The 12,813-nt window shown below is 43.4% G+C and overlaps 1 protein-coding gene across 2 annotated transcripts in view; it reads left to right on the forward strand.

The window, feature by feature from the left end:
* The window catches only part of smap1 (small ArfGAP 1), a 344,710-nt gene that overhangs the window by 316,486 nt on the left and 15,411 nt on the right, over positions 1–12,813 (forward strand). For both annotated transcript variants that reach the window (XM_078541858.1, XM_078541859.1), the window contains one exon: positions 4,863–5,034. In XM_078541858.1, the coding sequence (XP_078397984.1) occupies positions 4,863–5,034 (172 nt within the window). The remainder of the gene's footprint in view (positions 1–4,862; positions 5,035–12,813) is intronic.

Raw genomic sequence — 12,813 nt, forward strand, 5'->3', positions numbered from 1 at the left:
TGAAAGAAGCTTGGTTGAGGAAATAGAGAATTGGCTATTTCAGTGAGAAAATTAAACTTTTAAATTAATAGTACGGCCTGCGGAGTAGTGGGGCTGGCTAATATGTGCATTCCTCCCATCCTAGTCGTTGCTGATGATGGATGCAGATGCCAGGGACAATGAAAAATTGATGCCTCTTGCAAGTTACAGGTTTCTGGAAAAATCTTCCGGGACATTTGAAAATATGCGCATGAGTGACAATTTATCTTTAATCTGAAAATATACAAAGACCACTGTACCTACTAGGTTCCCAGCATTCCTTTGAGATCCACCTGCTACAAGGCACTTACTCTTGGAATTGGGCCAGTAACTTCAAGGCGTTTCTCCTCAATAGCTGGCTGTGTTTTATTGACTTGTTTTAAAATTGTGTTCTTTAAGAATGTAACCTGTGGTAATTGCTGCAGCGATGCGACTTGATAATCATCTGCTTCAAGGTTCTCGTTCCATTCCATCTCATTACACTTTTCAGACATTTGCTAATGGAGAGTGGGGTGGCAGGTTGAGTTCCCAGAACTATAATAACCAATTAATCTAACAGGTTAATTGGTTACATACAAAAGACAAAGCTGACTCATCTTCACACACATTCTTTCTTTAAAACTTTGAACTGTAATACAAGCCAAAATTAAGAGAATTTCTGCATCTTCCAACACATTAACACCAAAATACAAGTATATTAAAGCTGTTTTCTATTTGTTCACAGAATGCAGGAAATTGAGTGTTTTCAACATTTCTCTATATTTGGTGATTTTCATGTCCTAAAATGTCATGGTAAAGCATTACTATATTTTGAGCAAACTTCATAATGACTTGAATTTCCTGAGTGCTCTGATTATTTAGGAAATAGTTGACTTGGGAATAATTCTCTCACAAAGAGCATTGTTGTGCTTATTACATCAGGTCAGCCTGCTGCATTCTTCTCAAAAGGACTCTTACTGGAAGATTAATGTTTGGCTCCATGTATTTGAAAATGCTGAACTGTTATCTCAATTAGTTTACAAACTCATTGTGTTTTTTCCCCAATTTGAATCCCCTCAAGCTGGTGACATCAGGCAAATGGGAACCTGTAGCTATATCCCCAAAAGATCTAGAATTATTGCTCAGGAGTTGAGCTACTTTGCTTGCTGACTTTTTAATTAACTGATGACCTTGGCACTTAGTGCATTTCCCCTTGCTTCCCACTTCAAAAGGCTGTAACTCATTGTGGGAGGGAAATTACTAGTTTTCTTTTAATTCATTCATGGGCTGTGGGCTTCGCTGGCTGGGCCATCATTTATTGCCCATCCCTAGTTGCCCTTGAGCTGGTGGTGGTGAGCTGTCTTCTTGAACTGCTGCAGTCCATGTGGTGCAGGTACACCCACAGTGTTGTTAGGAAGGGAGTTCCAGGATTTTGACCCAGCGACAGTGAAGGGACGGTGATATGTTTCCAAGTCAGGATGGTGAGTGACTTGGAGGGAAACTTCCAGGTGGTGGTGTCCCCATCTATCTGCTGCCCTTGTCTTTCTAGATGGTAGTGGTCATGGTTTGGAAGGTGCTGTCTATGGAACCTTGGTGAATTTCTGCCGTGCATCTTGTAGATGGTACGCACTGCTGCTACGGTGTGCTGGTGCTAGAGGGAGTGAATGTTGTGGATGTGGTGCCAATCAAGCGGACTACTTTGTCCCGGATGGTGTCAAGCAAGTCTTGTGGGAGTTGCACTCATCCAGGTAAGTGGGGAGTATTTCATCACACTCCTAATTTGTGCCTTGTAGATGCTGGACAGGCTTTGGGGAGTCAGGAGGTGAGTTACTCGTCACACAATTCCTAGCCTCCGACCTGCACTTGTAGCCATAGAATTTATTTGGCTAGTCCAGTTCAGTTTCTGGTCAATGGTAACCTCCATTGTTAGTGATGGTAATGCCATTGAACGTCAAGGGGCAATGGTTAGATTCTCTCTTGCTGGAGATGGTCATTGTGTGGCGCAACTGTTACTTGCCACTTGTCAGCCCAAGCTTAGATAATGTTCAGGTCTTGCTGCATTTGGAAATGGACTGCTTCAGTATCTGAGTAGTTGTGAATGGTGCTGAACATTGTGCAATCATCAGCAAACATTCTTACTTCTGACCTTATGATGGAAGGAAGATCATTGATGAAGCAGCTAAAGATGGTTGGGTCGAGGACACTACCCTGAGGAACTCCTGCAGTGATGTCCTGGAACTGAGATGACTGACCTCCAACACCCACAGCCATCTTCCTTTGTGCTAGGTATGACTCCAACCAGCGGAGAGTTTTCCCCCTGATTCCCTTTGATTCCAGTTTTGCTCGGCCTCCTTAATGCCACACTCGGTCAAAAGCGACCTTTATGTCAAGGGCAGGGATTTTCACCTCACCTCGGGAGTTTAGCTCTTTTGTCCATGTTTGAACCAAGGTTGTAATGAGGTCAGGAACTGAGTGGCCCTGGTGGAACCCAAACTGGGCATCAGTGAGCAGGTTATTGCTAAGCAAATGCCGCATGTTAGCACTGTTGATGACCCCTTCCATCGCTTTACTGATGATCGAGAGAAGACTGGTAATTGGCTGGGTTGGATTTGTCATGCTTTTTGTGTAAAGACATACCTGGGCAATTGTCCACATAGCCAGGTAGATGTCAATGTTGTAGCTATTCTGGAACAGCTTGGCTAAGGGCGCGGCAAGTTCTGGAGCACAAGTACTATTGTCAGAATATTGTCAGGTCCCAGTGCCTTCAACCGTTTCTTGATATCATGTGGAGTGAATCAAATTGTCTGAAGATTGGCATTTGTGATGCTGGGGGCCTCCAGAGGAGGCCGAGGTGGATTATCCACTAGGCACTTCTGGCTGAAGATTGGTGTAAATGCTTCAGCCTTATCTTTTGCACTGATGTGCTGGGCTCCTCCATCTTTGAGGATGGGGATATTTGTGGAGCCTCCTCCTCCAGTGAGTTGTTCAGTTGTCCACCACCAGTCACGACTGGATGTGGCAGGACTGCAGAACTTAGATCTGACCCGTTGGTTGTGGGATTTCTTAGCTCTGTCTGTCAATTGCTGATAATGCTGTTTGGCACGCAAGTAGTCCTGTGTTATAGCTTCACCATGTTGACACCTCATTTCTAGGTATGCCTGGTGCTGCTCCTGGCATTCCCTTCTGCACTCTTCACTGAACCAGGGTTGATCCCCTGGCTTGATGGTAATGGTAGAGTGGGGGATATGCCAGGCCATGAGGTTACAGATTGTGCTTGAATACAATTCTGCTGCTGATGGCCCACAGCGCCTCATGGATGCCCAGTCTTGAGTTGCTGGATCTGTTTGAAATCCATCCTATTTAGCATGGTGGTAGTGCCACACAACACAACAAAACGTACCCTCAATGTAATGACGGGACGTCGTCTCCGCAGTGACTTTGCGGTGGTCACTCCTACCAATACTGTCATGGACAGATGCATCTGCAGCAGGCAGGTTGGTGAGGAAGAGGTCAAGTATGTTTTTTCCTCTTGTTGGTTATCTCACCACCTGCTGCAGACCCAGTCTTGGAGCTGTGTGATTCAGGACTCGGCCAGCTTGGTCAGTTGTGGTGCAACTCCTGGTGATGGGACATAGCCGTGCCCCACCCAGAGTACATTCTGCGCCCTTGCCACCCTCAGTGCTTCCTCCAAGTGGTGTTCAACATAGAGGAGCACTGATTCATCAGCTGAGGGAGGGCAGTAAATGGTAATCAGGAGGAGGTTTCCTTGCCCATGTTTGACCTGATACCATGAGACTTCATTGGGTCCGGAGTCGATGTTGAGGACTCCCAGGGCAACTCCTTCCCACTGTGCCACTACCTCTGCCCTGCTGGTGGGACAGGACATACCCAGGGATGGTGATGGTGGTGTCAGCTAAGGACAACATATTTCCTTCCCTAAAGGACGTTAGTGAACCAATCAACAATGGCTTCACGGTCACAGAGTCACACAGTGCAGAAGAGGCCCTTCGGCCCATCAAATCTGCACCGACACGTGAGAAACACTTGACCTCCCCACCTAATCTCATTTACCAGTACTTGGCCCATAGCTTTGAATGTTATGACGTGCCAAGTGCTCATCCAGGTACTTTTAAAGGATGTGAGGCAACCTGCCTCCACCACCCTCCCAGGCAGCGCATTCCATGCCGTCACCACCCTCTGGGTAAAAAGCTTTTCCTCACACCCCCCCCAAACCTCCTGCCCCTCACCTTGAACTTATGTCCCCTCGTGACTGACCCTGCAACTAAGTGGAACAGCTGCTCCCTATCCACCCTGTCCATGCCCCTAATAATCTTGTACACCTCGATCAGGTCACCCCTCAGTCTTCCCTGCTCCAACGAAAACAACCCAAGTCTATCCAACCTCTCTCCATAACTCAAATGTTTCATCCCAGGCAACATCCTGGTGAATCTCCTCTGCGTCCCCTCCAGTGCAATCACATCCTTCCTATAATGTGGCGACCAGAACCGCACACAGTACTCCAGCTGTGGCCTCACCAAGGTTCTATACAACTCCAACATGACCTCCCTACTTTTGTAATCTATGCCTCAATTGATAAAGGCTTTTGATCTGCTTTTTGAAAAGCAGAGGTCCTGCAATGGCATATTTTAATGCAGCAAGATCCCTCAATCCCCTTCCTAAAAAGATTTAATTCATGTGGAGATGTCTCCTGCAGATTCATCTGTTGAAAAATGTCGCAAATATTCAATGGGAACATGGAAAATGCTTTTGTTTTTTGATTGCGAGTCCTACTTTCCTGTGGTATGATGGATAAGAACATTTGTCTATGACTCTGTAATTCACACCTTTTGACATTCTCTTCACAGCCCACTTCCACAAAACTATCAGGAGCAGCCTTATCTGCAGCAGCGGGTGATCTTGATCTTTTCACTGAACCAACCACAAAATCAGAAGACCCTGCTAAGAAACCACTGTCCAAGGATTCTATCTTATCATTATATGGTACAGGAGCAATGCAACAACAACAAGGCACTCCAGGTAAAGTAGTGGCGCTGCTCAAAATACAAAGCATTGGGCAGTCAACATCTCAGTACCTGATTGTGGTGCTTTTTAGGTACACTAGAAACAGGATGGTTTATGTTATGAATTCTAACGTGTCATATCAGTAACTTCATATCAAGTATCCTCCATTACAGGAACACTGCTATAATATTTTAACATAGAATATATTAATATTGCTTAGATGAACGGTGCAATAACACTTTCTATATCGAGAAAAGATGTTCTTATTTTTAAGTTTATAAGCAGGAACTCCAGGACTTTCCATGTCTTGGACAACGATGTTTGCAGCAAGTGTCATCAGTTGAACCACCTTGAGCCCTGGGTCTTGGCGCTTGAGGGACAGCTTGCATCACTGCGGTGCATCAGCAAGACAATTTTGTGAATAGTATATTTCTAAAGGTGGTCACCCTAAAGATGTGCAGGTAGAAAGGGAACGGCTGACTGCCAGACAATCCAGGAGGACTGGGCAAGATAGTGCAGGAATCCCCTGAGCGCATCGCACTCTCCAGCCAGTCTTCTGTTCTGAATGCTGGAGTGATGGTTCATGGCACCATGGGTAGCTCAGCTGCATGGTGGAGCAGGAGGAAGATTGGAAAAACAACAGTGATTGGGGGTTTGATGGTTAGGGGAACAAACAGGTATTTCTGCAGCTGCAGGCGTGATTCCAGGATGGTATGTTGCCTCCCTGAAGCCAGGGTCAGGGATGTCATTGTATGGCTGCAGAGCACTCTGAGGGTGGAGGGTGAACAGCCAGCCATTGTGGTCCACATTGGAACCAACAACATTGGTAGAAAGAGGTCCTGCAGGCAGATTTTAGCAACCTAGGAGTGAAATTAATAAACAGGACCTCAAAGGTAGTAATATCCAAATTACACCCCCCACCCCCCTGCAAAATATGTGCTAGTGAGTATAGAAACAGGAGGATAAAGCAGATGAATACGTGGCAGGAGAGTTAGTACAGGAAGGAGGGCTTTAGATTCCAGGGGACCAATTCTGGGGGAGGTGGGACCTATTCAGGGCCAATGGATTGTCCCTCAACAGAGCTGGCACCAATGCCCATGCATTGTTCGTGCTTTTAGGTTTAAACTAACTAGGTAGGGTGATGGGAACCAGGAAAGGATAAATGAGGTTCACAAAGAATTGGGAGAGACAGATAAGACTAAAGTAAGAAATAGTAAGGTATTGGTTGGGCTCAGACTAGGAGATAATGCAATGTCTACATTAGGTCTACTCCTGCTCCCAATTCCTGTGTATATTCATTTGTATTAGGTTTACAGTACTTGTATGCAAATGCATGACGTGGTAAATAAGGTTGGTCAACCATAGATGCAAATAGCCACTCGGGAATATGATGTTGTGGCGATAATGGAGACCTGACTCCAAGAAAGACAGCACTGGGTACAAGGTCTTCAGAGAGATGGAGAAGGAAAGAAAGGAAAAGGTGTGGCAGATTAAGGAGAATATTACATTGCTGGAGAGAGATGATGCCCTCGAGGGGTCAAGGACTGAATTTAAAGTTAAGAAACAATAGAGGTACCATTACAGTACTGGGTGTATTGAATAGGCCACCAGCTAGTGGGAAAGATATAAAGACACAAATTTGCAAGGAAATTACAGAGAGATGCAGAAAATATAGAGTAGTTATAATGGAGGAAATTAATTATCCTAATAGAGACTGGGATAGAAATAGTGGAAAGGCCAGAGAGGGGGAAAGAGTTTCTGAAGTCTTTTGCAGGAGAGTTTTCTTCATCGATATGTTTCCAGCCCAATGAGGAAGAAGGCATTGCTGGATCTGGTCCTAGGGAATCAGGTGAACCAAGTGGATCAAGTGTCGGTCAGGGAACATTTTGGGAACAGTGATCATTGTATTATAAGGTTTAGGTTGGCTATGGAAAAGGACAAGTAAATCCAGAGTAAAAATATTGAATTGGAGGAGGGTCAATTCCTGGGGTGAGAACCCAAGCTGACTTGGGTAAATTGGAATCAAAGATCAGCAGGCAAAACTGTAACAGCCTTTAAAGAGTAGATGGTTAGGATACAGTCATGATACAGTTCCACGAGAGAAAAAGATAGAACAAGCAAAGCCAGTGCTCACCAGATGACAAAAGCGAGATGGAGCAGAAAAAGGGGCGTATGGCAGAAATCAGGCTGGTAATATTGGTGAGAGCCAGGCTGAGTATAGGAAGTTCAGAGCGAAATTGAAAAACAAAATCCAAGGCAGAAAAAATGTGAGCTGACATTAAAAGGAAATCCAAAAGTCTTCTATAAGCATATAAATAGTAAAAAAGTAACAAGAAAAGGGGCAAGGTTGATTAGGGACCAAAAGGAGATTTACACATGAAGGTAGCGTGCTTGGCTGAGATACTAAATGAGTACTTCGTGCCTGTCTTTGCCAAGGTAGAAGATGTTGCCACTCTTTTTATACCGCTTTCCCAATCCTGCAAGGTGACAATTCAAATGTTCCATAGTGTTATCTCATTCAATAAGCCTCCGTTATCAATAACTTTAGTTTCAAGGAGTTGTTTACACAACCTTCATACTTTTTGACATCATTGTCAATCAAATCATTGAACTGGCAACAGAGAAATTAATGAATAAGGGCTGGAATCTTTTGGAGGCAGGGCCCTGGAAAATATGGGAAAACTGCATTGGAACGATTCCCCAACGTGTTCCGGCCTGTGGGTGTATTTCCCAGAGATCGGCTGTAAGTGGAATCAGCAGCCCACCTGTGGGCGACAGACAGGCAATTAAGACAATTAAGTCTTCCATTAATGGTCGTTTTCTTGGAGGGAGGTCAAATTCCTGGCATCACATGATCCCCCTTTTGTGCCAGAAGCCCAGCAATTCATCAGAGATGGCTTCACAGTTGGAATCAGAGCGGCATAACATTTGAGGCCTATTTTTCATTTGCCTGTTGTGTTTCTCAATGCTCATGGATCATGGAGACTGATGTCTCTGCTAATTATGTGCCTGCTGCAATGGCAGTCACTCTTTTCCTACTTAAGGTGCTTCCATGATGTTGCTGCAGCTCTTACTCCTGACCCTTGAGCAGCATCCACACTGTGATGGAGGCTGATGGCCCTACCATGATCTGTACTGAATGGACCTCCTGACACTGGAACCCGACTCACTTTTGGACAGTGTTCCAGGAGGCAACTTCCTAATTAGCTGCTTCTGGAGAGATCGTGCCCAATGCCCTGCATGGCTACTTCCAGGTTCTGGACCCCGAATTGACCCCACCATTGGGATCACGACCCAGCCTGGAAAATTCCAGCTATGATTGCTTGTCCACATTCCTTATGCAGATGTATCTTTAGAGGAGTTACTATTCCTGAGCGCATATTTCTATCCCATATGAATGCTTCAACAAAATTATAACTTCTCAAATTAATGGTCAAATTATGAATTTTGCTCATTAAATCCTGGGAGGACATTTAACTGTCATGTTCCGTGATTTCCTGCCAAGCAGGAAGATGTCTGGAGATGAAAACAGTCTTCGGTCCATCTTTCAAGGCTTCAGCAAATAGAGGAAGCCTGTTTACCACCACTAAATCACTTATCAGCTAAATTTTCCCTGACGGTTTCAGCCTGGTGCAAGTTTTCATTCCCACTATCTTCCTAACAGAAACTCATTTTAAAAGCTAAAAGTAATGTCAAGAAATTTTAATTACGATCTAATATGATCTGATGACCCCTTTAGTGCCCCCAACCCCGACTTTCTCAGCCCCAGATTGCTGATGGCTTGATCTCCTATCCCCACCCCCTTTCCGATCCCCCTTTTTCCAATAATTTATAATTTTTTTACAAATATATTTTTCTTTTCCCTCCTATTTTTAAATTTATTTTGATTTATTGTTTCATCTCCACCTTTTAGCCCATTTCGATCCCTTCCCCCCCCCACCCCCACGAGGGCCATCTGCCACTTGTTCGTCCTGCTTTCTACCCTTAATGTCCCCAATAGCACATCCTTTAGATAATATCACCACCGTCAACACCACTTTGTCCTTTTGTCTATGACATCTTTGGCAGTCTCTTCTTGGCCTCCACCTATCACTGGCCCCCTATCGAGCTCTATTTGTCCCACCCACCCCCCCTCTACCAGCCTATATTTCATCTTATTTCTATATGTCTTTGTTCAGATGAAGGGTCATACGGACTCGAAACGTCAACTGTATCCCTCTCCACAGATGCTGTCAGACCTGCTGAGTTTTTCCAAGTATTTTTGTTTTTGTTCTAGATTTCCAGCATCCGCAGTATTTTGCTTTTAGCTCACAATGACAGTTTTACTTTGTAACTACAGGGTAGCGTGATTGTGCCTTGCATCAGTCACACTTTTTTTGTGTCTCATGGTCAGGTTTGTATATTGTATAGGTGTGAGATGAGGACCATGTTTGTCTTCCCAAGCAAAATACTGCAGAAGCTGGAAACCTGAAACTAAAACAGAAAATGCTGGAAATAGTCAGCAGGTCTGGACAGCATCTGTGGAGAGAGAGAAACAGAATTGACGTTTCAGATCGTGAACCATGTTCTTCTCATTTCCTGGTCATTCAAAGCTCTTTGTGCTGCATATTGTAAACTAGCTGTGAATTTGGCCCGTGTCTAAACTAGCAATGGGGCATACTGGTCTTCCGTGAGTCCAGTAGTGCTTGGAGTAATTAAACATGTGTTTTCTCTTGTAAAATGGCTTGACCAGATGATAGTTCAATTCCTAGAATGAACAGTCAGCTATTCCTGCAGGAACCGGTGTAAGTTTCTAGGTATTGGTGTGAGTAGCATTGCCTAAAACACGCTATTAATATGCGGATAAAATCCTAAGTTTGTCATTTCATTTGCTGCTCAAGCAAATCTGCAGTGCTCCCCAAATGTCCTTTGTAGCCAAATAATAAAAAAAAATTGCTGACGTTAATTATAGTAATTAAATTTATTCCAGATATTGGGAAGTGACAGGAAATTAATTTTGAGCATAAAAGAAAAGGACATTTTGTCCTGGAAATGTCTCAAGTGTAACATAAAATTGAGACTTAATAATGTACATTGTCTGCATGTAGAAGTCAAATTAGTGTTTTTAGAAACAGGAAAAATGAAATCATTCACAGCCAGCCAGTCATATATCTGCTGGATTTATATAGAAAACTTAAGAGTTTGTACGCGTGTCAGTAACTATCAAAAGGGAGAAATGGAAAACCATGAGTGTAATGCATTTACGAAGCACAATTATCTTCAGGAAGGAGCAAGTCGAAAACTTCTAGATTTGGAAAAAGTATTTGTGCAACACAAAATGATCAGATTGATGTGTCTGATGGGGCGCTTACATGCACAGAAATAAATGATGTATAAACCAGAGAGTAGCCAGCATGTTGCCCTGCAAGGGAGGAAGAAGGAATTATGTCATAAGCACCTTAGGCAAGTTAGAATAATGCAGGTCATCCCAAGCAGTAAGGTATTCTGCAACTTTCACATTGCTCTTTGGGGTATTGTCTCAGTCGATTTTTAATAGTTTTATTTTATTAAAACCTAAACCTTGTTAAGATTTTTTAACACCTGGTTTTCCATTATTATAGTTTAATAAAAGCTTATGCTCTCATGATCAATAAAATCTTAATAAAATGCAATTGTTTAAAACACACAAGAGAAAAATCTTATTTTGACAGTATGGTAGTTCACTGAGACCCGTGTATGTTACAGCTCTCTAGTTGGAGGTTAAAAAGAACCTTGAGAACATTTAAAGGCCTAATGATACACTAAATATTAGTTACTGAGGTAAGTCAAGCGAGATCAGTTTCATCATTTCAAACAGCAAAATCCAAAATAAATCTTTTAGCAAAAATGGGTCCCTCTTCATTGTATTTCAAGAGTCGAACTGTCAGTGTGAGTTGTAAAAGGACTTGTCTCATGGTTTTATTATTGCCTGCTGATTTACATTAGCAGACACATGGTCTTCTATTAGACCCATCAACGGGAAGGAGGGCAAAGGATATTTCCTATCTCATCGAATTGTCTTTTAGGGGTCGATTAGAAATATTTAAAATGTTTCAATTTTCAAGCTGTAAGTGGTAATGTACAATGATTTATAGTAAGATTAAAAGCATAGTAATGCTGTTGACATTCGTGGAGTCGTGTTATACCATCAATCACATGAAAATGAGCTTTTGCGTTGCAGCTCAGTTTTTTCATTTACTGGATATGGGTGTCGCTGGCTAGACCAGTATTTATTGCCCATCCCTAATTACCCTTGAGAAGGTGGTGGTGAACTGCCGCCTTGAACCATTGCAGTCCATGTGGTGTAGGTACACCCACAAGTGCTGTTAGGGAGGGAGTTGCAGGATTTTGACCCAGCAACAGTGAAGGAACGGCGATATATTTCCCAGTCAAGGTAGTGAGTGGTTTGGAGGTGCTGGTGTTCCCATGTGACTGCTGCCCTTGTCCTTCTAGATGATAGCGGTCGTATGTTTGGAAGGTGCTGTCTAAGGAGCCTTGGTGAGCTTCTGCAGTATATCTTGTAGATAGTTCACACTGCTGCCACTGTTCATCAATGGTGGAGGGAGTGAATGTTTGTGTATGGGGTACCAATCAAGCGGGCTGCTTTGTGCTGGATGGTGTCAAGCTTCTTAAGTATTTTTGGAGCTGCACTCATTCAGGCAAGAGGAGAGTATTCCATCACACTCCTGACTTGTGCCTTGTGGATGATTGACAGGCTTTGGGGAGTCAGGAGGCGAGTTACTCGTCACAGGATTCCTAGCCTCTGACCAGCTGTTGTAGCCACAATATTTATATGGCTAGACCAGTTCAGTTTCTGGTCAGTGGTAGCCCCCAGGATGTTAATGGGGTATTCAGTGATGGTAATGTCATTGAATGTCTAGGAGCGATAGTCACATGCTCTCTTGTCGGAGATGGCCATAGCCTGGCACTTGTGTGGCATGAATGTTACTTGCCAATTGGCAGGCCAAGTCTGGATATTGTCCAGGTCTTTCTGCATTTGGAAATGGACTGCTTCAGTACCTGAGGAGTCGCGAATGGTGCTGAACATTGTGTAATCATCAGCGAACATTCCCACTTCTGACCTTATGATGGAAGGAAGGTCATTGATGAAGCAGCTAAAGATGGTTGGGCCTAGGACACTATCCTGAGGAACTCCTGGAACTGAGATGATTGACCTCCAACAATCACAACCATCTTCCTTTGTGCTAGGTATGACTCCAACCAGTGGAGAGTTTTTCCCCTGATTCCCATTGACTCCAGTTTTGCTAGGGCCAATAAATTGAGTACAAAGGCAGGGAAGTTATGCTGAACTTTTATAAAGCTCTGCTTAGGCACAACTAGAGTTGATATTTATAAAAGATATATAGTTGGGCATATTGGAATTAATTTGTTTTCCTTTTTTGTCCAAAAAAATGTTACAATATCATTTTTGTAGAAGTTAATAGAGAAGTGCGAGATGATGAATTTTGTCAGATGGATTAGGGATAGGGAGATACAATATAGATTTAATAGCAGAGTTCTAAATGTGCAGGACAGAGGGACCTGCAGCTTCATGTGCATAGATCTTTGAAGTTGGTAAAATATACTGAGAGAGTGGTCAGCAACCCATATGGGATCTTGGGCTTCATAAATAGAAGGTATTGAGTACCAAAGCAAGGAAGTTATGCTGAACTTTATAAAGTTCTGGTACAGTCACAACTAAGGTATTGCATCCAGTTCTGATCACACTTTAGGAAGGATGTGAGAGTCCTTGAGAGAGTGCAAAGGAGTTTTACG

The sequence above is a fragment of the Cetorhinus maximus genome, chromosome 5, assembly GCF_964194155.1.
Source record: "Cetorhinus maximus chromosome 5, sCetMax3.hap1.1, whole genome shotgun sequence".
Lineage (NCBI taxonomy): Eukaryota > Metazoa > Chordata > Chondrichthyes > Lamniformes > Cetorhinidae > Cetorhinus > Cetorhinus maximus.